The sequence below is a fragment of the Cyanistes caeruleus genome, chromosome 1, assembly GCF_971803275.1.
Source record: "Cyanistes caeruleus chromosome 1, bCyaCae1.hap1.1, whole genome shotgun sequence".
Taxonomy (NCBI): Eukaryota; Metazoa; Chordata; class Aves; order Passeriformes; family Paridae; genus Cyanistes; species Cyanistes caeruleus.
In genome coordinates this window covers 84667546-84694239 of record NC_141701.1, presented here as the reverse complement: position 1 = coordinate 84694239, position 26694 = coordinate 84667546, and the positions used below count along the sequence as shown (strand labels likewise).

At 39.9% G+C, this 26694-nt stretch overlaps 1 protein-coding gene across 9 annotated transcripts in view; it reads right to left on the bottom strand.

Moving 5' to 3' along the window:
• The window catches only part of GMDS (GDP-mannose 4,6-dehydratase), a 409807-nt gene that overhangs the window by 62720 nt on the left and 320393 nt on the right, over positions 1 to 26694 (bottom strand). For all 9 annotated transcript variants that reach the window (XM_086900041.1, XM_086899999.1, XM_086900006.1 and 6 more), the window contains 2 exons: positions 19827 to 19945; positions 10572 to 10668 (listed from right to left, as the gene is read on the bottom strand). In XM_086900041.1, coding sequence (XP_086756167.1) covers positions 10572 to 10668; positions 19827 to 19945 — 216 coding nt within the window. The remainder of the gene's footprint in view (positions 1 to 10571; positions 10669 to 19826; positions 19946 to 26694) is intronic.

The following is a 26694-nucleotide window of genomic DNA, read 5'->3' as shown; positions in this document are numbered from 1 at the left end:
TTTTACTCTTGTGTCCCCTTTGCCCTTTCATTTATTTATGCCACACAGCTATTGAATTATTATAGAGGTGGGTGGCTTACCTATAGGGCTAGTCATATTCTAATTATGCCAACTTTTTGTTTATAATACCTGAGCTATCTCACTCTTGGGATTCACATCATCAGTCAATTTTTGCCATTATTTTAAGTCCAAAAGCCATCCAAGCTTCTAAGAAATTCCAACAAATATGTAAAATAGAAAGATAATACCAATAAGCACCTTGGGGAGGAGACAGAGAAAGGAAGGTCAGGAATAATACCTAAATACTACCTTGAATACTCATCTGCAAGCCCTTTCAGCCAACTATGTGCAGGATAAAAGACTGTGGTAATTTTATAGGATTAGCACTACAGAAGAATTTAGTGAGGAGCAAATGTCACAATGTGTGATCAGTGGTGACATTGCAGTATCAGAAGAGGCCCCAACAGGCTTTGTTTCATAGCTATAAAAACAGTCGACAAAGCAAACTTGGCCCTACCTGAGCTTTTCCTAAAACCTTACATTTCCTCTGTTTCCAATTTCACCTTCATAACCCACTTTTTAATCTCCACCAACACATGGAAACAGAAACTTGGATCAAGAGGAAGATGCTGCCAAAGATTAGAGGTTTGGAAATTTACAACTGTTATCTGAGGAAAAGCTATAGTGGCAGCCAATTACTTTTGTGGAAAGTCTTTGTTATTGTAAAGAAGCTTCAATATGAATTTGCTTCCAAAATCAGAAGATAGAAGCATAGTATTTTACCAGTCAAACAGAATTAAAATAAGAACAAATCAATTCAACTCCTAGTTACCCAGTCTAGAAATTTTTAAAACTAAGGTCTGAAACCAGTAACTCGGAAAGAGATGTAGGGAATAATAAACATGAACTTGTCACAGACCACTATATAAAAAAACCAAACAAACAGGCAGGTGTACTATTTTAAACCTTTTAAAAAAAATATTATTATTGTTATTACACCTTTCCCCTTATGGCTAATCAATAAAAAGCATGACTGCAAAGTAGTACCAGTTCAGCAATTTGGAGGAAATAAACAAGGTAAGAGTGCTTTCAAAAATTACAGAACAGTGTTCCATAAAGGAAATCTGATTTAGAAACCCCTTTTTGTGCAGCAGTCAAGTGGTCTGTTTTGAACTTCAATGGCTATCTGTAGCACTGAGGTTTCTGTGTCATTGCTTACAGAAAACATGATGAGGAATGGTGCTGTCTTACTCTACTCCTAACCACAACCTGGTAGATAAATTCTGAAGTCACAAGGCAGCTGAAAGCTCTACGAAGACTATTAAAATGTACTGACAAAGCTGGAAGGAAGAAATTCAAATGAGGCCAGGTTAGAGGTTTCAAAGGGATGAGTGACTGATCCTGTTTCATGTTATGCCAGACAATGCTAATAGTTTAAACACTAGCTCTGTCAAACAAGAATTAGATGTATTATTGTCTGTGAATTATTAAAATTGACTTCACCTACTCACCTTTAGAATTTTCTGACTGAAAGGAAAAAAAAGAAATTGACAAAGTCTCACAAGTGAGGCATGCACTCTTAATCTATTACTAATGTGTTCTTGAATCCTGTTAATATTTTTCATATTGTCTGCTTTGGTGAGCTCAGAGACTATATGTGAGGAATGAGCAAAAATTCCAGATGATCCAAGGCATAAAGCTCTTAAAGTATAAGTCTCTCCTGCTCTGTAGATAATTACTGTCTCCTCTTTCACCCATCCAGCTGGGACATCAGACAATTTGGGGAACATCCAAGATGGGCATGAAGATCCATTTCCTGGTTCATGACAAATACTGTAGATGTTTTTGACACAGAGATAATTCTTCTTGGGTTTTATTCAGCAACAATACTTCTCCTCCCCGGCCCCCCCCCCCCCCACCACCTCATTTTTTAAAAGTTGTTTATATCTACAGGGCTCAATTTCCCCTGCTATTCAACCATACAAGCTCTTCTTGAACACAAGGGAAGTATTAAGGATATTAAAAAATAATTAAGTAAATTAAGTGTAAAAGGTTTCTAAATTCTGATACAATCCAAATCATTGCTATGAGTTTTTTCTGGAATACAAATATGAGACAAGAAGATATGAAAGGTTATCCTGAACATCACTCAACAAGCACTCCTCAACACCATCATCACAGAGCAGCAATAATAGCAAAGGTCCCATCTATTCATACCTCCCTCATGAAGTTGTAAATTTACAAATGATGACTCTAGAGGTGATAGAGGGGAAACGTGAAGGTTTATTTTTTTAAACAACCATTTCCAAACTTTCACTTCCTTTCAACAATTTTCCCTTTTGAGAGAAACTGCAAGTGGTGAAGGAGGGATGAGTCTGAACGAAAAACTCTTTGTTTACTTTTTGGGGGAGACCAAAGACCTCTAGGACTAAATTAAAAAATGAGTTCCCCTAGAAAATAGGGGGACTTTAGCAGAATATTTTTTTTTACTTTTTTTGCCCCAGAGACAAAGTTAAAACATTTTCCCACATTTTATAGGGAAATAAACTTCAGATAACGAAAGAAATAAAATAAATCGATAACGCTTACTCTCATTTTTGGACTGTGAAATTCCTGGAAAATCATGAAATTAAATCTTTTGGAGACAAACCCCCACACCCTCCTCATTCCTAAGAACTTGCTATGCCTTTATGCATGTTTTCTAATCTGGTCCAAATGGCCCTTTCACATTGCCCCGGACTGTCCCTCTCATAACTGCACTCACTCTCATAACACCTCCAGCAGCACCCAAGTAACAATGATAAATATTTTGCAAAAGGTGGAACAGGATTTTGAGAATCAGTGGCTTGAAGTACTATCTTTCAAGAAGAAAAATATTAGGTGCCATGGCATACCCAGGTTGGAGACACCTATTTCCTCAGCAAACCCCTGACTGGAGGAGTCCATGCTGAAAAGGCTGATGTCAAGGCCTCTGCTGACCCAAACCCAGCAGAAACTGCTATTGCCAACACTACAACCATCTCATGGCTTCTCAGATGAAACACATGAACACTCTGGGGCTGTCATCTTCCTTTGTACACCCACTCACTCATAAAATAAAATACAAACAGCTGAAGGCAAGCAAGCTCTGGCTAAGGCTGGAGAAATTAGACATGAGACTAGCCCTTAATTCCAGATTTGCTGAAGGAAACCTTACCTCTGTTTCATATCCTCTGTATTCAAAAGCCATTTTTATTTTCACATAAATCATGTCATTTACTGTTCCCTGCTGCCACTCTAAAAGCCTTGCAAGGGTTGAATTGGCACAGCACACTCAAAATAAAAGGTTACAATGATGTGGGAAATGCAGTCAAAATGAGAACAGTATTGTTAACATGTTGCTTGACTTCTAAAATCCCATTGTAAAAGAAAATAAACAGCATCTGAAAGAGAGACAGATCTTCAGACATGCTTCCACGTTTAAATCTGAACAGTAATCAGGTGTGTAAGTGACCTCAAGCACCTCTGATACCAAGGTTTTCAGAAAACCTCAATGGGAACAGAGTTGTGCTGAGCCACTCCGCCACTCTCACTGGAAACTCCAAAATGTGGTCTGAACCACAATTTGGCTCTCTTGAATGTCTGATCTCTCGAAGAAAATGGGGAATAGGCTGTAGGTGGTGGAGACTCCTGGCAGGAGGGCACACTTAGCAGTTGTGACAAATGTGTCTTGGTGCTGCCTGAGCCTGGACTTCTGTCGTGGCTTTTGCCTGCTCCAGGCTCTCTCCCACCCTGGAGACTTCCCTTCAGAGGCTTTTCATTTCCCATCACATCTGCTGGAGTGTTTGTATGGGACAGGCATAGGACAGGCAGTGATAAGAAAACAAGGGTCCAAATGAGGGTGAGACAACAGAGAGAGATAACGAGGGGGAGGAGGAGGCCAAATGGCAGGCCAAGAGAAGGGGGAGGCAAGGGGATAAGAGGTGAGATAAAAAGAGACTTTCTGTGCATGAATAAACATGAACAAGTGAAGAGGTGGCAGTAAGACCCCCCAGTGCCAGGAAGGCAGAGAAGAATTACAGGCTGGAGAAGTTGATTAAAACAACAAACTGCATGAACTTGGTATAACTCCTTCTTGCCTGTGAAGTTGCCCTAAGAGAGCCTGACTAAATAAAGTGTCTTGAGCTACTTCAGCATCTCTGCTCCCAGGCACTGTACAATGGGGCAGGCAAAGGAGAATAATCAGCTGGTACCTCCTGAGCTCCCACGATATTTGGGCTGGCTTTCTCAATTCCCATTACAGATAAATTACTCTCCTTCATATTCAGATGCAGCAATGCACGTAAGCACACTCTTGGCTACTAGTATGGAAATTGTCCCTATTAACTATTCATGCCCTTGAAGTGAAGCACTTGCTTGGATGCCTGGCTAAATCAGGTAGGGTCTAATTAAGGAGGTAGACAGCTTTCTATCCTCATTCACCTCTCCCTCAGCCTTAATCCTCCAGTCACCTAAGTTTAATTTAAAAATCTGTTTTCGGGAGTTGAGCCCAGATCTGTCACATCCAAGATTGCCACTAATTGCTATGCGTCAACAGCATTTAGAAAAATGAGCAATGAATCAAAACCACCAACCCTTCTGCCTGGATGACAGCTTTATCTTTTCACACCAGCTTTTCAATGGGGTTGCAATCTCTTTACCCACCCCAAATGGAAAATTGCATTGCCCAAAATCAGCCAGAGATTTCTTCAGCCAGTCTGAGCAGTCCCAAAGAAAAACTACTCGTCCTGTCGATGAACATACGGTGTAACACCCGAGGTGCAAAAAAGTGCAAAAGCACTCCAACCTAGACCCCAGGAGGTAAGGACACCCTCTTCCTCTGGCTAGTCTTGCCAGATGGCTGTGGCATTAGGGGATGGGAAAGCAGACTCGGAGAGTCTCAGGAAGATCAATGAAGATGTGAAGGTCACAGATGACACATGGCTGCTTTCAAAACCTCAGGAATGACAGCAAGGAAAGAGGTGGTGAAGAAAGGACAACAGAGCCAGCTGCAGGAGCTGCCAGAGAAATGTTTTGTTGTAGGCACAGCAGAGGAGAAGCAGGATGACGCAAAGAGAAGCAACTGAGTAAAGCACAGCGTATGAGCAGTGATGTCCTGAGGGATTCCTTTACTGGATGTGCCAGTCTAATACTGATGTAATGAGCTACTTACGAAGCAAAAAGTCAGAATTTGTGTGGGAGAGCTGGAGGGGCACATATCTGCTCCCACTAGAACGTAGGTACGCTAGGGCTCCTGCTAAGAGTCTGTTAAGAGGATTAAATGAGACACAAAGCAAGACTCGACATGAGCCTGCTGAGGCTTCTCCAGTGACATATATTGAGAGGAAAACTTGATATCAACAGTGATCTTCCTTTCTTCTAAGGAAGAACCACAAAGAGCAAAGCCAGGTTGAGATAAAAAAAGTAGGAACCTACCTGTTCAAGGATAGTTGCATCCCCTAAGAAGGACAGCAGAAGACAATGCCATCAGGCCCTTCCTCAACTTTGCTGCTGCTTAATGATATCACTTGGGCCATGCAGTCTGCTCTGCCGTACATGTTTCAGAGGAAGAAACACAGTGATGCTATTTTTTTACAAACCTTTTTCACATGCTTGTTGAGAAATATTTAAAATATGTTAAGTGCCTCTTAGATGCTATAGAGACAAGTTACTACTAATCATTATTTTGCTTGGCTGAATTTGACATGTATATTTTCAGAGATACCTCTGAATGCCTGATATGTAAGGCCTTAACTAAAAGAAACAAACAATCTGCTGCAGGTTTTATTGGCAGGAGGGACAAATAAAAGGAAGAGGATGGCAAAGCAATGCAGAGATAATGCTGAGATTAAAGTAAGGAACAATATAAACATTTTGGCTGAGACAGAAGCGAAGTCACCGTGGAGGAGAATTAAGGACAGCAGAGGCAATAGTTTTCAGATGTTGACATACATTTTCAGAGCAAGGAGGAAAGAAAAGAGATAAGAGAAGGCTGTCAGTTTTCTGACAGTTCACAACTTCTTTACCTGACTGCTAGAGGAAAATAGACAGGAAAATAATATGAAGATTATTCTTCCTTGAATGCTCCCATTTCATTTTCACGAGTATTAATAAAGGCCACATATTGACATTGATGAGCAAAAAGATCCTTGAGGAAGGGAAGCACATGTTTCCTTATGCAGATATCTCAACAGTTTACAGTCACAGGCAGCTCTGAACTCAAGAGTAGGAAATGAAGCTTGTATGAAAACTAAAGTGGAAGTGTGGGGCATTTAGGGGTTTGTGATCATGGTTTCACATTAGACTCTAAATGCTCTTTAGGGCAGGAACACTTAGAGGAGTTCAGAAATGTTTTTGACTTTAAGAAAGCTGACTTTGGGAGAATGTGATATGCCCCAAGGAATTTTTACTGGAATCCTATGAAACATGGGAAACATAGAGCTGAATTTTTAAAAAACATCTAAAGAGACTGAAATTTAAAGCCGTCCTGCTTAATTCTGAGGAGGAAAAAGGGTAACTGAGGCCAAACACAGTTAAGCAAAAAATGCAGAATTTAATATAAGTGACAGACATAAGACTTAAGAAATCATATATATGTATATATATATATATGATTTGAATATATATATATATATATATGAAATTTATTTCATTTATATCAGTGCTAGAAAGAACTGGGAGAAAAATTGCTTAAGGCATATAACCAAGGGAAGAAGTTAGCAAGTTAGCATGCCCTTTTTCATTTGAAGAAGAATAGTAAGAGGTCAGATGACCACTTAAATATTAGCATCACATTGTGACAGAGTCTCCAGTCTTGCTTAAAGGAAGGAAATTTGAATTGATGATGCATGCACATCCTAAGAGTTACAGCCATGCCAGCCCATAAGGAACGTGATGCTCAGATTCAACCTGCAGTTCCTACTCCAGGCAAGCTGTAGGACAACTGCAGAAACAGGTGGGAGAAAAGGGGAAGAATTCTCTACATCACATGCAGAATATTAGATTCAGAGAAAAAAAACAACATCTACACATGGTTGAAAGGCTTCTTTTATTTTCCACTTTCAAACAGTGACATAAAATCCTAACTGAGAGATATTACATCTAAGTTCTGTGATGACAAGACAGACCAGTGAGACCTGGAGTTAATCTTCACTGTTGCAGGAAAATGCAGTGAAATGAAGCAAACTCCTATAAAACTATTAGCTTAATATCTGCCATGCAAAAATAACAGAAACACTTAAACACCTTAATGGGCAAAATTTAATTAGAAGCAATTGTGCAATTCTTGGGGGAAAATTAATGCATACAAATTAATAGTAACTGTCCTGCTGAAAGATAAGAAAATTAAAGACAGACCCCAACTCTGTAAAAATTGTCCAACTTCTGGGGTTAAAAGACCTATTATGGAGTTCTTATGTGCTGCAGGGCTGCTTGTTTCCAATTCACTGAGACAACTCATTGCATTTCAGCTTTAACTTTTGAAAGAAATTTAAAATTATTTTAACATTATTTTTGTTAATGACAAATAGATTATTTAAATCCAAGTATACAAAAAATTGCCTACACACAATATGAACATTCTGATTGTGAGATAATTGTAGTGAGATAATTTCTGAAGTACCTACATTTTACGGGTGAGTAAATTGTACTGGAAAGTGATCTTTACATGCCTAGAGCAGAAGGTGAATGTAAAGCATGACTTTTCTAGCCATGTGCCTAAAAATCTTGAAAAATAAGTGAAAGCACCTTTTGTAGTGTATCAAGTTCAGTATAGAAAGCAAACTTGCCATGAAGCTCCTGTGAAAACTGTTGATTTTAAGAAAGGAACAAACAAAATGTTATTTCCCCAATCCTTGCAGCAGGTTAGCATCCAAAAACATTTTTAAAAAGGGTCTAAAAATATACTGATAGGAATTTGATAAAAGCTGAAAGAAATGATACTGATAGGTTTGCATTTGGCAAGACACAAGGAAGGAAGGAGAGAGACAGGCATTAGAAGCATTAGCAGGAACAATTCCCAAGGCCAGTAAATATCAAGGGGCCCCACAGCAGTCAAAAGCAGAGTGAAGAGATTTAGAGCCAAGGCATTCAAAGGGTCTACTTAGTTTGACCAGAAGACTGTCTCACATTTCAAGGTTTCTTCTTCAGTACAGCTAAGCTTTTCAATGGGAGGCCTTGACCCCAGGGATCACTAACTGAAGAAAACAAATGTGTTTTCAAATGAATGTATTGGCACTGTCAGAACTGACTGTACACAAGATTAAATTATGTTTATTTTCAATTTCCAGAATACCATGTTAAATTTTAGAGAGACAGACAGACAGAAATGTTTCCAAATAAGACATGAGAATCTGAGCATCAGATTTTCTGCGTCAGCTGTGATTCAACAGCAGAATTCCTGTTAACTGAACTGGCTAACTCTCCTCCCAAAATGTCAACCTGAGGCTTTCTTGTCTTCAGCAATATTAGTAAAAGTGGCAGCAGGGGACACGTGCTGTCAGTCCATTTTAATTATTTCACTGCTCTTCCTTGCTTTTTTGTGATGGATTGGGTTTTGGTCTAGTATTTTTATTGTACAGATGTGATTCCCTAAATGAAACAAACAGTAGCTTGTCTGCCTTTGACAAGGAATCAAATTAGAATTAAAAAAAAAAAAGGAGAAAGTGATTCTGGGTATCCATCCTGAGATGATCTAAAAAGGAAAGTGATTGCAGAAAAAAGGTATCACATCTCTACATAGAGGAATTCCCTCCTAGTTCCTCTGCATGCTCCTTCAGACAAAGGTACTTCACTGTGTCCTTCTACCTTGATCATGCTTGAGCAGCTTCACAGCCTTCCTGAGTTCCACAGGAACCAAGTCGGGACTGCATTAAAAGCAAGGTAAGATGGGAGTACTGGAAGATAGAGATGGAGCCCTCATTCAAGGGAAGGCAGCCTATGAGACACTAGGTAATTTCAGATAAACATCAGACATCTATTGTGGTTATACACAGTCCTATTTCAAGCCCACATTCCACTCCGTATCTGAATTCCTCTCTATTCTCATGTATGGAGCCACTAGAAATAATGAGTATTCCTGAGGGATGTGTGCTTATGCATTGTCCCAAAACAGTAAGTATAAATGAGCTGAATTTAAAATCCAGAAACTGTGTTCCCAGAGGGAGACCAATAGGGACAGAGAGGAAGAAGACCATGGGTAGCACTATTTCAGCAGAAAACATCTGAGCACATGAATAACTTGAAAGTACAGTGAGGACTTCCAAAGAGCCACATACTAATCATGAATTTTGAGGAGTGAATATGTACTCCTTAGTAAGAGGTATGACAAAGCAGGAAAGTGGGTCTCACAAAGCACAGACTTGTTGGGTCAAGTGTCCTTTTCCTGTTTGGCAAGTCCTTTTGTCTCTGCCCTCCTTATCATCCTGACACCTTACCACAGCACAGAATGACAGACAGCTCTTAATGACTTCCTAGCATTTGATTCTGAGACACAGGTCCCTTTTCAACATAACATGAAAGTATCTATTCCCCCTGAATTTAGGTTTTAGAACCCATGCCCTCTTCCAAACACGAAGGCCCCCATTCCCACCCCTGAAATCTGTGTCAACAACACAAAGGTTCTTTTGTCACCCCCTTGTTTGAATCACACAGCTCTCCTGAATGGACACACTGACAGATGATGCTGTGTCAGCAGCCAGTGGGGCTTGTGTCACTTTCCCCAGGAGAGGAGAAATCCTCTCCTGGGTACACCCACTCCTACATAGCACAATTGGGGCTACTGTTCCCTGTGTTCAGAAGCCAAGCTTCATCCTGTACCATCTCTGAGCATTGCCACCATCCCACCTGACCTGGACATACTGTTGGTTTTTTCCCTCTCCCAAAATTCTCATTAGGTGATTGAAGCACAGCGGTTCGGGATTTGGTCCTGTCAGCAGTATGCCCTGCTTTAGCACCCCTGGTAGATTTCACTGAGACGTTCCTGGGAGTAAAGACGTGTTCTGCAAATGAGCATTTGCTGAGTGGGACCCTGCAAAGCACACGAGCACGTCTAAACCAGCGTTTTGCAGCACCCACAGAGATGTCAGCTGGACAGGGATACTCAGCAGCTGGAACTGAAACCCTACCCTGAAACACCGAAGGTGGTACTTGATAGCTGATGGTACAAGCCCATCAGTGCCCACCTTCTTCTGCTTTCCCTACTTGCAGCTGGAGAACAGATGATCATATTCCCACTCACAGGGAGCTGTTCCATGCTTTGTCTTGTTTCCCTTGATGATGTTTTAGCCCCCTCAGCACCACCTCTGGCACTCAGGGAGGGCGACCAAAGAGGAGCAGGTCTCTGTGAGAGGGCCACCCGCTCCTCCAGCCTGCTCCTTGCTCCTTCCCAGGTAGCTGGCTGTGAGGGGCCAGCAAGCAGGCTAATTTAGAGCTCTAAAAGCTGGCAGCGGGAGTGCAATTAAGCCGTTTTCACAGACTGCTGGCCAAATGCAGCAATTTATTGGCTGAGTGATTGGATTATTCATTTGCAAAGCTACGAGAGGACATTTTCTTACCACTTCAGTTGGCCTGTAGTACTTGTGATTGACTGTCACATGAATCTTGCCAGTCTCTTTGCATCGTCCCACTTCATTTTCATTCTTCCCTTCCCACCTGTAAAGAAGATAAACATTTAATCAACCCATAATTACTTTAGTGCTCTGATCTTACCAACATTTGGCCTGCTTTCATTTACTTGAGGCTGGTGTCAATTCTTCCTGCAGGACAGTATAAACTCATTAGCTAAAGGAACAAAGGGAGAGTTTAGACTTGAATAGAGTAACAATGGCTTTTGAAGTCTCTTTGTTTTGGTTTTTGATTCAGGAAGGTCTAAAATGCAGGACTTCCAAATTAAACACATAATGCTAAGGGAAAATAAAATGCCCTGATTTCAGAATGTCTCATATATCTGCAAATAAATATGACAGTGAGGTTTTTCATTTGTGGATTGTTTCAAAGCTGTTTTCTTAAAATATTTTTAATTCCTGTATTTTGGCCAATACTTTCAGGAACTCTTTAATCTGTTAATTTTATAGACGTGAAGCTCTGTTTGAATAGCATTAAACTGCATAATTTAATTTGTCCTTGACTAGAAAAAATAAAACAAAAACAGTTCTTGGGTTTTTGGTCCTACCTCAACATGGCACTCCACGCACATGCATTGTAAACTTGACTTGCTACCTGCAAGCTGAAATCCAGCTCCCTTGGTCCAAATTAGTTTCATATGTGTTGAACAGCCTGCAATTTGCTATAATTTATGTGATCTGGCTGCTCTGTGAACTATTTTCCTAGAGACTATCCTGGTTTCGGGAGCAGCAGAAGAGGAATGGTTTGGTGGGTGACTAGCTCTGTCTTCGGGGAGGTCAGGCTGCAGCCTGGAAGCCTGGGGACAATGCTCCCAAAATATTTATTTATAATAAATAAATATTTTATTTATTTAAAAATAAATGCTTCAGGTGACACACGTAGGAACGTACATCGGTCCATCAAAATTCATCTACTGAATATACAAAATCCAGAGTTATGACTGAAATTCTATCCTCTCTCCGCTTTTTGCTTTTAAGTAATATACCACGGGGCTCTGAAACCAGCTTGGCTTGAAATGTGATGATGAAATCTGCTAGCTTTTTTTACATTTAAGTAAAATCTGAATAAATTAAATCAGCACAGTGATTTAGATTATTTAGCCTCAGTCACCAGCAAGGAAAGAAAAGCACCCCTAACCTCCCACTTACTAATTATTCTCCCAGCTCTTGGGATTTTGTCGCAGGTATGATTTCTCCTTGCTCCCCTGCTCCCTCAAGCTCCTAGAAGAATTTAATTCTTTGACAATCTCAGCCTTCATTTTTGAGTTTCTAGCCCTGAGGGCTAAGGAGAAAAGTCTGAAAATGTGACCTCTGTGTACCCATGAAGGTTTAAACAGTGAAAGGCAGAAGGAAATACCAAATATGCATTACTGCAAGTTTTAAATCTCACAAATTTTTAAGCACAACTCATGACTTTTGAATGACTAGCAAAGCCTGTAGGATGCTCGATACTGGGAACATTTCACATTGAAACAATTTCCTACAGATAATAATGACAGTGAAGTCAGCTGCTAATGGGCATGCCGTGATGCTAAAGATGATTTATAATTTAAATTTTCTTTCTTTTTTTTTTTTTTTTTTTTTTTTTTTTGCAGTTGCTCTGTTTTGAGCCTGAACTGCAAAGTTTTCATTCAGAAGCCAAAACTAACATTAGTCCCTCCCTTTAAAGGGCAGAGGGTAAAAATGTGCAGGACTCAAATGAGCTTAATAGAAAACTAGCCGTCACCAGTAAAACAACAGGAAGCGCTTAGATCAGGAGACGTCAGTTGTGTTGGAGGTCACTGAGCAGAGAACCCCATTTAACACCCAAAAGGCTCCACAAGGCTCGGCCAAGCCAGTAAAGACTCACTTAATGTCGCTATCAAAGTTATATAACAATAGAAATAGCTTAAGAAGAAATCTCCACCCGTTTCGTTCAGCCCAGTAATGTGAAAAGTTCACAAGGAGAAAAAAAAAAAAAAAGAAAGTGTTTTTCATTGTGAACAAAGTAACATTTGATAGCTGCACGTCTAATTACTCCTGGCACCTCCATGCTCACAGCTGGGATCATCATAGTGCTGATAAAAGGGGCTGTGCTGGGGACAGCATGACACCAGGACCAAGATATCCATTTTGCCAACCAACTCCCTCTCCCCTCTCCCTCAAACCGCAAGAGAAAAAGAACCCACCAAACCCATCATCCTTAATTTACAGTCAAATTGCAGTCAGAATTGTTAACTGGAAAATGTCATGCCAAAATATCCCGAAGCATGAGCGTGGTGGAAGGGGCATGGGGAGCCCTCAGGTGCTGTGGCTAGCTCCAGCCACAGAGGTTATCCATCACTCTGTTCTGCAGGGCAGATGCCCATATAGGCACAGAAGCAGCCTTGTGTAACTTGGGGGAAACACAAAGGATCCCTGGCTGGAGAAAATCTGGCTCATCAGGAACAGGCTAAAGTTATAGAGGATGGGGAGTGGATCCCCCCAAGCCCAGCTGGTGCCACATCCCAGAGCTTCCATGCAGGCACATGCTGGACTGGTGCAGGCTTTGCACAAAAGGCTGTTCCTGCAGACAACGAGCCTCTGCAGCGAGGCCGTGAAGCTTCACCCTCCCACTGAAGCAAGGGGTGGGTTTCCTGCCAGAGGTGATGGCCTCAGCCGTGTGCCAGCATGCTCTGCACCTGGAGAAGGAGGGGTGAGACCATGGAACTGCTCCTGACAAAGCAGGTTTGATGCCCTTTGAGTCAACACTTCCTTGTCAAGTGCCTTGCTGCTGGAGATGGGTGCTCTGGGAATGCTCAGGGTGATAGCCAATGGTCAGCTCTGGTGGATTCCACTGCTATCAGTGGCCTCACAATTTTCCATAAAATTAAGATTCAAATGCATGAGCAAGTGTACTTGTCTGAAAATTTCTTCACATCAAGAGCTTTTAAACTCTGGATTTACAGTGGGATGGATTGTATTTAATTTAAGGCTAATTTCATACTTAATATCATTAACATATCACTATTGTTACAATACTTATTATCAGTGTTGATGAATGTTTCTTTGGCTTTTTTATTTTTGGAGTTTCCAATTATTTTTCATTTTCTATAACTAAGACAGCAAGCTTCAAGCAATGAAAACTCCCACAGGTACAGAAGATTTTATGAGGATGAAAAGCTGGGGTACCCACTTGGTAGGGTGTTAGGTGGGCAGGGAAGGAAACAGGAGATCCAGGATAATTGAGGAGGGGTGGGAATAGCACTGCAATGGACCAAATGGTCTGGCTGTAACTGAGGAGGAAACAAGTCAAAGTACACATATTTTTGAGGTGGTGAAGAAATCAAATAAAAATGAATATTTTCATAGAAGCAGAGATAAACTGAATAAGTATATGCATTTCATCTCCTTGCTTGATCTTTGCATAGAAACAGAACCCATAGCATTTATAAAATCATTCAAAACCAAAAGAGGCTACAGCTGCTCGGCTTCTTTATGAGAAAGAAAACTATCCTGATCACCTTTATAAGGAAATAAATGTCAATAGAAAATATTTTCACATTTGAAACTCAACAGTAAATTAAATAAAAATAAAATTGTATGAAGATTTTGCTTTTCCTCCACAGCTAATATGATATATTGTTTGTGTACATTTCTCAGATCTGTGGCCTGATTTCTGCTACGCACAAAATCAGGCCAAAGCACTTCACTCTGTCCTGGCACACTATAAAGAGCAAAACTGACACCACATAACAGACCATTAATATCTTTTGTAGGGAAACTTTAAATATGACTCTTCAAATGTTCTTTTGTCACTAACTCAACCACCAACCTTGCCAGCAGCTCTGATACATCAATGTAGTCATAGATACAGGGATTGCTTAACCATGACCTTGTGCTTAAATCATAATCATAAAAGAATATATTTCAAATGAATCAGATGTTCAATGTTAATTTTTTTTTCATTAGTCCAATAGTCCAAGCATTGTCAAGCTCAGTTTTTAAAAATTTAATTGTAACTCCCCATATTACAAGACAATAAAAAAGAATACATGCTAGGCTCCCTATTTTTTGTTTCTTTTTTTCTTTTTTTCCCTTCTTTCCAGTTGGTTGGAAAGCTTTTGGAGCTCTGTCCCTTAACTCCAATTTGTGAAAGTTGGTCTTGGGAAGAAAATGTTTTCTCAAAGAATATTAATGCTTCTGTGAAAATCAAAGCGTTATGGAAAGAAAAGTTTTAGTTTCAATAAGTTCCATTAGTGTCAGCCTGATACAAAATTTTATTAATAATATCTAAAAGAGAGGCTTTTCATTTTCAGAATGGATTTTTTTTTTCTTTCCTTTAGAATGGCTTAAAAAATTCTAACTTAAGTTATTCTTTCTTTAAGTGGAGGTTAGGAAAAAACAAGTCCAGCTGACCTGAAATCAGGTATTTTTTCAAACTGCATTTGTGACAATTTAATTTCAGGGTGGGATATATGGAATTTCCCATGAAACACCATATTTCATTCTTACCTAGTCTTTCTCTTAGAGAAACTCTCATACATTTTATGTTGTCAGGTAGTTAGGCTTTTATAGTTTTCAGGCTTTCATTTCAATTCTGAAACAGTTACTGCTTCAGCCTGCAGATAAAACCTTGTATCGATAAGAAAGTAATGACCACCTGCTCAGCTGAAAGAACTACTTCTCCAGTTGAGGTGGGTTAAATGCCCCCTGAAATACATACTCTGTTTTGAGAATGATGACAAAACTGGTGTGGTCCTAAGCGTGGACTCTTTTCTGTAAGGGTTCACCCAAGCCAGCATTCTTCACTGATGTGGCTGGGTTCCTTTCAGCTACCTCTCTTCAAAATGCCTCCAGTTGCTGTATGAGATTCTCTTCCTGTTCATCTGAAAGCTTCTCATTCTCTTTTCCTTTTTAAATACAACACACAGCACTGGTCAGCCAGCAATGTTTGGTGGGCAAAAGCCAGATCTGGAAATAGCAGCTGTTTTGCTGATGACTGCTGATGGCTCCTCCTCCAGGTCCCACATGCTTTCCATTCTTACAGCAATCCTTCAAATCTCATGTGTTTCTGTAACCCAGCCTTCCATTTTAAGATAAAAAGAAAGAAACAAACAAACAACCCCCCCCCCCAACAAACAAACCAGCAAAACTCTTCTCCCTGGGTTCAATCTCAGTTCAACCTTCACTGTCACTGAAGAGGCCACAGGGGTTCACCTCAGAAGGCCTTACAGCTTATCTGCAAACTTCCACATTTTAAGGCTGGTCTTTCATAAGACCAACTAGAATGTTAAGAAAAAATGTGTATGTAGAACCAAATGACTAGAGTAAAATACTCATCTTTTTCTGAATTAATTCTGATCCTGGAAGCAATGAATATTTCTGTAACAAATGTGCATTCATTTTTGTATTAATAAAAACCACAATAAATCTTTCTGCAGCTTGAACAGATTTTTTCTCTTTTTCTGTTTTGTTTTTTTTTTTTTTTTTGCAGACAGAAGTCTTTGTAGCAGTCTGCAAGGAACTCTGAGTGCTGTAGTGGTTTCAGGCTATCTTTGCAATCCTGTTCTAATTTAATAAGATTAATGGCAGAAAATTAGTCAAGACAAGCGTTTGCCTGTTTCGTTTACCCTGCTGTAGTTCAAATTATAGGTGGGAAGTGTTTCCCCCAAGTACTACTTAATTAGTAATAGGCAGAAGGGAAAGTAAAAGAAAAAAAAAATGTAATCCTTACAGGGGAAAAATATTTGTAGCTCTGAGGCTTTCCTGTTAGTACAAAGGACTGAATTTGAATGATTCAGAGGACTATATAAATATAATTTGAAATTTCTCCCTTGAAAAAGAAATGTAAGAGGAAAAAAGCCACACAAGGTACATAAACTTCCATGAACACTTTACAGTCCATTTCAGAGAGAGAATCAATCTTATTGCAGCTGTACATTTCATTAGTTACAAAAATGTAGTAAAGTTTCTCTCTCTCTTGTTTTGGCTAGAAGACATAGTCCTGACATGTGCTAATGACTGGCTAGGACAGAATATTATGTTATGTTCTTGGAAAGACTTTTTATGCTGTCCCAGATTTTCAGCTGTACAAGTTAATGTGAATTGTTAGGAAGAGAAAAAACATAAATAAAATTAAAATCAATATTTTCAGTTGGTTAATGAGGCAGCCAGGATCTACTGCAGTATTGTGATGTGACAGATACATTTGCAACTTTCCCTGACAAAGCACAAAGTAGGGATGGTTAAGAGCCCCATGCACATGTGCCCCATTTCCTCAGATGTGGCATGAGCTCCTCCAACTTTTGTTTGCCCTGAAATCTATCCTGGATATTTACTCCATCCTTTCATCAATTTTGAAAGGTGTGTTGTACAGCAGTACTGCGAAGCTGTGCTATTGCTTATAGCAGTGGGAAAGGTTAATGGAAATCTCCCTGGGAAGTTTTTGAGGTTCAAAAATTTCAGAATACCTGCAATCCTGCAAAAAAAAAACCCAAAAAACAACTCGTAAACCTCAGATGACCAAACTTTGAGGAACAGTAATAGGAAGAAAGCAGCCATCCTTGTGGGAACTTGTTTAGCCATTGCACTCTGGTGTGCTGGTTCTTAGGTGCCTCATAAATTGTAAAGTAACAGAGCAGTGGGACTCACCAGTGGAGTCTCACAGTGCTAAAAGGGAGGATTTTTCTGCCAGGCTACTCCCTGAAGGATGTGTATTCAAATTGGAGGAGGTGGGAGCAGAAATCCATTGGGGCTTTCGAAGAAAGGTTACCGGACAGCTAGCCAAAGAGCACGCATGTGTGCTGCAAAAGCACGGGTCAGGCTGGCACCTGGAAAAACTATGGAGGTTCTTAACAAAACTTCCCAGATCCTGAGGAATATACATCTAGTGCAATTTGAAAGATGAGCTGTGGCTACAGGAGGAATAGTGGGTGTGTTGTAATGCATCTGGGGAGTAGGGGGAGAGAATGGCTGGTTTATCTGAACAGTTTGTGCGCAAAGTGTTCAGAGTTATGCCACTGTCAAAATGATCAGCAACAAAATTATCACTAGCACTTATAATGTCACCTCAGTTCCTATATGTATAGTTATTTATATATCACCTGTAAATGGCTTAGGGAATTAAAAATTTATTCACAGGTAAGAAAAGCTTCAGATGAGCAGGGGGGACTAGAAATGCAAGCTCCCATTTCTAAAGCAGTTTATGTTCCTAAAAATCCATGTCACTAGGTGTCATGTGAGTTCTTATACAATTTTTGCAAATTACTGTTATTGATTAGTAATAAAAAGGCAACTATGTCTTTGTACACACAAAATACCTTCTCTACTTCACATTTGGAGTGATACTGTGAAGTTTTTCTGAGAGATCAGATTTTGACAGATTCAATCCAAATACTGACTGCATTAAACATCAACATAGATGATACACAATCTACCATATGGAGCCATATGTGAGCAAAAAAATTAAACTAACAGGACACAAAATTTTGAGTGTTAGGAACAACTAAATCTAAAGTAATCCTTTAATATCCCCTCTATAACAGAAGATTTTAATAAAAGTACTTTCATTTTTATTTCTGGCCTTGTTATTTTCTTTAGGTTTTCTTGAGGACTTAATTTGCTTTCTGAAAAACACATGCTGATTTGTCACTCTTGGAAAATACTGGGACTTCTTAGACCAACAGCAAAGCAGGGGGTTCAGTTTTAAACTAAGGGATAAATTGAGTGACATCAAAAGAAACTGTGATGTGGGGAACATCTGCAAATAAAGACATTCAGCCAGGTACTGACCTTTTATATCAGCCCCTAATTGTGGGTAATCAAAATTAAAAAATTGAAAAAGTTCACCAAACATTCACTGTTGCTTTGACAAACAGTATTAGGGACATGGTAGTTCTCAAAATCAATAGAATTCTTACTCATACGTAGCAGCTGAATCTGCAGCCTTTTCCTATTATTCTTATTCAGTAGAATTATCTTATAAACACAAGAAACAAATCTATAAAAAGAGAAGAAAAATTAAGAAAGACCAAGCAATTATTTGAGCTCCTACTATGTCTCCTTTAGCCTCTCAAACCTCACTGCTATTAAGGTATATGGGACAATGTGTGATCACAGGGACATCTTGCAACCAAGAAATGTGAAAAATATGGAGAGAAGCTTATTCCCCAAACTGAGCTTTTGGGTTAGAAATACTATTTATACAGTCTCTCTCTCCCTCATCAGAATTTCTTTTTCTGGAAGTTGATGCCAAAAATTGAAACCAGACTAAAAACTCATTGAGGAGAAAATGTTATTACCTCCCCAGCCACCCACTGGCTGTTCAAATAATATTGTATATATCTGTGCACTTCTGCATATTTATTGAATTTGTCAAGTTTTTGTTCCCAAGTAAAACTTATTGGCCCTGTCAAAAGTTCACCAGCTGCACAAGTGACTTTGATGGCCTGAGGAACAGCCCTGGCGCTAGCGTCATGGAAGAGCCTGTGGCTTTCCTCTCCCTTTTCCAGCTGAGATTGGTATGTTGATGCATGGGGCCCAGAGAAGATACAGAAGGAGGGAAATTGAAAAAATAATAAACAATAAAAATATAAATTACAGAAAGCGCTCACCAAGCCATCCTGGTTTTATTATACGGCCTTGGGAAGGAATTTTGTATTTTCAATCAAACTATGTGGAATATGCATTGTAAACATTCTGCACCCACTGCTCAACATTTCTACGGCTTAGTAGGAGAAGAGCTGATAGGAATGTAGAGTGGTTTGCTACACAAGCCTTGTAGTGTGGCTGATGGGCTGTCACCTGGAAAGAACAGGGCTGGTAGGTGTCACCTCTTCAGGTCACAGAGGATGGGAGCAGGACTGTGGGGATCTGGGGCACAAAGGAGAACTGGGCGGAAAAGCCCCTCTTGCAGGAAGATGATGATCAGCACCCTGGTACTAGCATCTTTGGAGGGGCTTCCCTTCCCCAAGACAGGGAGAACAAAGAACGAAGACTTGGATAAAAAAATTAACCATCTACCTTGTTAACTTATGGTCTAGAAGGCAACTCTAGACATATCTGCTGGGCCAGTCATTCATGCATGGGAGGTCTCATATGTTACAAGTAAAAAGTTAGGGGGGCAAAAAAAAAAGAACGTAGACAAAAAATACTTTGTTTTGTCACAGCAAATGTGAGAGGCTAGAAAGGTTCAACCTGTGGCTTCTCTCTCATCCTCATACTTACACAATGGTTTTCCCAATGTGCTTAAATGACTTCTCCACAAATTCACGGACACTGTGGACCTTCCCAGTGGCTATGACAAAGTCCTCAGGCTCATCCGTTTGCAACATCAACCACATGGCCTGCAGAAAGACAAACATAGTCAGATTCAGTGCATGTGTAAGTGGCCTCTCTGGCACATGATATTGCATTTTTGATTTGGAAATAACTACACATATACACACATACCCCAAGCTGTGGAAATTAGCACTTTCTTTACACAGTGGCTATTAACCAGTCCAGTGCAACTCTGAAAAGAGTTCAATTATTTCGTATTACAGAAAACAATGCTGTATTTGATTTTCAATTTGTTTCACAGCAGGAGTTTCTGCAGGAGAGACTTTAATATGTTTACTTTTGAACACTGAGACTTGGTTTAGTGCTCAGGAGCATGGATTCACTTGTTTAAAGCACTGCATGAATTGACATGGATATTTGGAAAAGAGTAAAATTTTGTAATATTTCAGTCCAGAGTGCTGTTGTCTGTCTGCTACAGAATGATGTCAAACGTATCGAAGCATGAAAATGTGGATCCTTTTGGCTGTTTCTTCTGCCACATTTGTTTTGCCTAAACTGAGATTTTAATTAAGAGTAAGTATTTTAAAAGGTATTTAACCAAGTTAATCCAGTTTCCCTGCTGAATATCTGTTGAATGTTGCATTTTAAAGTACTGTAGAAGAAATTTTTGACACAGGAATAGAGAAAACCCTGGCAGAGAAGCAACAGAATCATTAACCATAATTAATCAATTTCAGAGGACTGTTCGTGCAGCAAGGGTTTCACAGTATTTTTTGAAGCAAACCTTCATTCAATTGTAAACATATTTCCATTTCATGGGACCAGCTTTTAATTCCCACAGCACTGTCTTTCACAGAATCCTCTCCCACAAACAAGTAATGGATGGGTGGGCGCCATCTCAGAGGACTGGCCAGCTAAGTCAGCACGAAAGCTGGAAAGCAGATGGAAAATAGGTATTCAAAGACATGTGTGACTTGTCTGAGATATCACCACAGGTACATTTCAATTTTCTGGTGTGCAAGGCAGTGCTCTAGTGACTGGACTGTTTGATTGCATAGGAGCTGTAGTTGTACAGAATAATTATTACTTTAGATCAATCAAAATGATGCAAACGCTTCATTTCCTTTGGAGAGGAAAAGGGAATACCTGTATGGCATGATCCTTGTTTAATAAATAACCAGAAAAAGGAAACAAAATAATTCAACTCTCTCTCCATATGGTAAAAAGGACTGTCATCCTCTCACATTGTAATCCATGATGCTATTTGCATTGACCTCTTCACATCAGCTTTAAAGAAAACAACTTTAGTAGGTCCCTTGATGGTAGTGGATACTCTGCAAATCAGATTAATAAAAGCTTTGGGATAGCTCAGTTTCTCTTGGTAAATACCACCTGAAATATTCAATTTTTCCTCTCTATTCCCAATAAATCAGTGACCTGTATAGGAAGCAATACATTCCACTTAAATGGTTCTAGGTGTGAGATGTTTTTCTTTACAGTTATTATTTTATGCATCTTCCAAAGTTTTGACAAGATTTTATTAACATGTTCCTTTTGAACCTTTTTACTTCTTGAACTTGCATGGGAGGCTCAGTTTTGGGCAACTGCTGTGCAAGTCCTTGACATAAATTATAAACTGTGCTTTAGGGAGATGACCTGCTGGGCAGGACAATGGCAGCAACTTTATTTTTCCTTTCTAGGATTGAACATCCTAGCCAATGACGCAGAAATACCCAACTGGCTGATGAAACTCATCCTGTGGGGTGGAGATGCCTTAACTTGTATCTCTCATATGAGCTTTTTTGGAACACTGGGGTTTCCCTGCTGATTTGAAAGGTCACCGTAAATCACCAACTCCTGTTTCATCATGACTGGACAAGCTTGCAAGATTCACAGTAGCAGCAGCTGTACAGAAAGGTAACAGGAGTATCTAAAATAAGTGGTTGATAGTTTTGGTTCTCCCAATCTAGTCCCTGATTTCACAGACCTTCAGGTTTCCTTAAGCAGTCTAGCTGAAAACAACATGTTTCCTTGTATGAGAGGGCACTGTTTGGGTAAATAAGGATTTCCAGCATTAGACAATCAGTCAATCAGGGGCGGTGGTTCTCCTCCCAGCTTTGGTGGATGCTTGCTGTATATAATGACCTCCTTTTCTTGCGTTGACACTGTACTGTCAGTTACATTGGAGATGCAACAACAAAACCTCGTTTATTGGTAAAAATCTCCCCTTACCCAAAAATGCTACATTGGTTGACCGAATCTGCATTGGTTGACCGAATCTGCAATTAATATAAGCACCTGCTATTTACTATGACTGTTGGTAAAGTAATATTAATATATCTAAGCAGAAGCAGGATCAGACTTCCAACAATTTTTTGCCACCCCTCCACTTTTAAACACCTCAGTATTGTAATTCCTTTGACACAGTTTCAGTGCAGGTACTTATGCCAAGACATTCAGCAATCCAGCAAGTATTTAAAATATTTATGCATTACTTTTCCTATTAATATGCAATAGAGTTGAAAGTTTCTCTTTACTCTAAAACACACCTACACTGAAGGAGGCAGCTGCAAAAGACTAAAAAAAACCAGCCTTTGACAGTGGGCGCAATGAGGTTTTATGCATTTAAACTTATCAACTCTTATCTACTGTTTCAAAAAGCAAGCAATCACTGTCTTAGCAACACGACTTAAACTGCAGTAAATTTTAACAGGATCAACTTAGAAACAATCAAACAATGCAGACAGAGTTGCTAAAAGTGATTTTTTTTCTTCAAATCCTACTAGGAAAGAATGTTTAGATTAATGGTTATTTGAGAATCTATCACTGTGGGTTCTTTTATTTTTTCTGGCATTCACAATTGTTGGCACTTAAGAATTACCTCAATCCAATCAGGTATGAAAAAAATTAACATGCTAAAAATTACAAAGTAAGTGATCGCTCTGTTTTCCTTTGAGGAAGGTGACCAAATGCTCTTGCTTTGAAGGGGTCTGCATGAACTGCCTGTAAAAAAATACCAAGGCAAGCAAGAAGAGAGAAAAAACATTGAACAAGTTCCACAGTCAAAATTATATTTCTTCAGATACAGCCCATGACAACCAATAAGACATCCATGTACAGGCAGTAGCTATATCCTTTCCCTACATCAAGCGCCAGGAATGTGATTCTCCTCACATCAGACTAATAAAGGTCCTTGACCTATGAATTTCTAGGCATTTCCTTTAAGAATTCATATTGTACCAGATTCAAGGCTGAGAACGAGAGGAAAGGGGGTGATACAGCTCCAGGTTTATTTGTCATTACTGAATGGCTTACTGGTTTTAACAGAGGGGAAAAGCTTTGTTTAAATTTCCACTGAAAGTAATTAATGGTTATTGACTGGCAAATGAAGAACAGGTGACACTCTGAATTAGAAGATAAATGATCTCATGTTCTAGCGTGATAATGGGTTAGTAATTGCTACAAAGCCTCAGATTAGTGGGTCCCATCATAATGCTAGATCATGTCCAGAACACAAAGGCCTCTGTGTGAGAGGTATTCAGCCGTTCACCTCCTGATCCAGCTGCAGAGTGATTTGCTCCATTTATTCTCTGATGGACTGCACAACTGAGGCAAAAGTTCACCCATTCTCACCTTCCTGTTCACATGCTGAACCACATGACCCATGACATGGCTGAACTGGGATAAAAACATTGCCCAGCCTTGGCTCTTGGCTATCTTTTAACCATCACAAGGTCATATATTTTAGGAATTTTTCTGGTGCAGGAACTGAGAATTGTGGATTTTCCTGTATTTCTTTGTAAAGGTTTTTTTCGGATGGGCTGACAGCAAGTAAAGAAATTATTTGTGTTCAGTTCTGCTACCCTTTCCCTAATTTTTTGCTCAGTCCAGATAACAAAATATGGGTAGATGTTGAAAAGGAGGAGAAAACTACCATGGAAACAATTCAAGCTTTGACTCTCTTGGAGTAAGACTCTTCCCTTAATGGCAGAAGTGACAAAGCATATTTTCATATTTGAATTCTTTTTGGCTCTGGTCTAGTGAGTCACAAAGTCTAAAGGCACTTCTATTCAATTTACTTTTAAAGACAGAAAACCAACAGGAGATACATAGCTAGTCTAGCAAGCAGACACACTTTTATGATTATGTGGACTAGAATATCTGTTCTGCATGCCTGAACTCCAGCCTCTGCCAAAATCTTTCCTCTTTCATCTTTTTCCTCTACCCTTTTCTCTATATAAACCCCTGCCAGTAGTAAGCACCATTTTCAAGCAACATATCCAAAACATGAACCAGTCTTCTCCCTGCCCAAATTTCTTTGCTTATGCAGTGTTTGCACCTGGGCTAGTAAGCGGGAAAACCCAAGTCTGACTAACACAACCCCCATACAGATACATTTTGTGCATGCCACTATGGTTGTGATGTGTCTGCTTGTCTCAAGAATCTAGAGTATGTTGTAGATGTGTGCCACCATTAACTTCCAGTCTAGCATCCCAGTAAGAAAACATTTATTAACTGGGCTGTCATCCATGGATAACAAAGACCTGGTAGTTGGGGTTATGTTTAACTCCATATATGTGAGACTTCTGTTTCACTGTCTGCTCTCGCACTATGTATAGATAAAATGGGCTCATAATCAGGCATCTTCTTATTCAAGAGCAAAAATAAATCCGACCTTTTAAGATTTTTAAGTACAGCTGATAATTTTTGCTCTAGAAATAAAATACATCTTTTTTTTTTTTTTTTCCCCAAAAGAATACATATATAAAGCCTTTTCATGTATCTCATCTAGTTCAAGACCCAGAACAGATATGACTGAACAGGTTTCACAATGGGATAAATAGGAAACGTTCCTGCTGGTACTAATTACTCTTGCCCTGCATTGCTACATAGCAGTTTTTTTCCAAGATCTATACTGTAAAAAAAACCCCACTTTTGTACATATTTCTAAGTGTAACGCAGAGAAATTCTGACTTTGTATTTGCCACACATGGAGAAAAAAAAATCAAACTGAATCAGTAATGTTTACTTTAGGAGATGGAACAGATAGTTGCAGCCTGATGCATGGTACATTGTGAGTTTCAGAGGCAAAGAAGCAGAGGCTGGTGAATGTCTAGCTCTACTTACTTATCACTACGGAAGGAATGGGTTACCTCAAGGCTGTCAACAATCAGGGAGCAATTTCTGACTAAGTCAGAAAACATCACCACCTGGAGAGACCCAACAGTACACTATCACCATTTATAGAAATTCTGTCTTTATGGTATTCCATACTCTATTGTCTAGAAGTGGGCAGAAGCATTCAGTGGGTTGGATATGGTGCTCCAGTGATCCCAAACATAGCTATCCTGCTGGGGTCACTGCTGAGAAGGAGAATTGAGCATTTTGGGCCAAAGCATGATGAGCCTTTACAGGGATGTGGGAGCAAAGGAGAGCCTTCTCCCCATATGGTGAGCACAAAGGCCTGGCATGACTGCTGTTCCTGTGTGCATCATGAGGGACTGTTCCATTTGTGCCACAATGTACCACCTCCCTCTCTGCATTGTCCCAACTCAACTGCACTGGCATTGATAGAGGCTGCTTGGCGTCTCCCGTGCCGAGCGACGTGTGGAGATGTCATGCCCACGCACTTCCTGCCTGCCTGGGATGCGAAGCAGTTCCAGATGCCATCACCGGGCTCCTCCTGACATAACCCAGCTGACTGGCTGTGGTTTCTCAAGCTGCTACAGAACTGACCACAATTGATGATTGTGCCTTAGAAAAGTAAGACGGGACATTGACTCAGAGTCCTAAACCCAAACCGACTCCCAGTTTATCTATTTACTCATTTTTGGAGGGGCAGAGGAGGAAGAAAAGGTGCTACCCTGAGGGCTGAGTCACCCACATCTGATTGACTTATGTGACTTTTAAAAGAGTAGGTGTGTCCTGGGTGTACCCAGTAGGTATCAGAGTGTGTTATGTAAGGAGATTATATAAAGACACAGTGAGACTTACATATAATACACAACAGAGGGGGGAAAAAAATCTCCTTACACATGCTTTGCACACAGCAGGGGCATGGCACACATGGCTGAAAAACATCAGTGAAGCTGAAGTGCAGAACAAAAATGTTGTGATCAGAGTAAATTGTGAGCTGCCTCTGCCTGACAGCCAACACACAAAAGTGTTGGGCATGATCCCATGCTCTATGCCACAATGGGAGTTCAGTCTAGAGTAATGACTATTGCTTTAGTACTTGTTTCTGACAATGTTATAGGTCAAGGCAAGCACGGCAGGGAGACTCTTGCCAAAGAAAACCACAGGGATGTGCTGCCAGGCATGCTGATACTCCCAAGAAGCCAGTGACAGCAGGAATATGGGAGTATGCATATCAGTGTACTACTATGCTTTTTTCTCCCTAAATTACAACCCTTCTTGCTCAGCTACTTAAAAAACAAGGGTGCACACCCAATAGTAAGAACCTTATTGAGCTGTCACAGCTTGTATTTGAAAGGCAAACATAAGTTCAGGGTTAAAGTCATTGTCTATCATTGCAATTGGTGACTTTCCACATGCTCAACCCTTTCTCGAAATCTCCAGCAAAAGAGGTACTTCCCAAGAAGGGCAGGACACATGCTTCTTCCTTTCCTCTAAAGAGTCATCATCCTGTTTTCTCAGATTACCAAAAATCACAGCGCTGGTGCAAGATCTGTTGCTCAAGGAACCTCCATTCATGGAAGAACCCTTCTGAACACCATTTAAATATCTATCAGATCTCATCAGTTTAAATACATTTTGATATGCTTCTTCCTTAACTGTGTAATGCTGAACATAA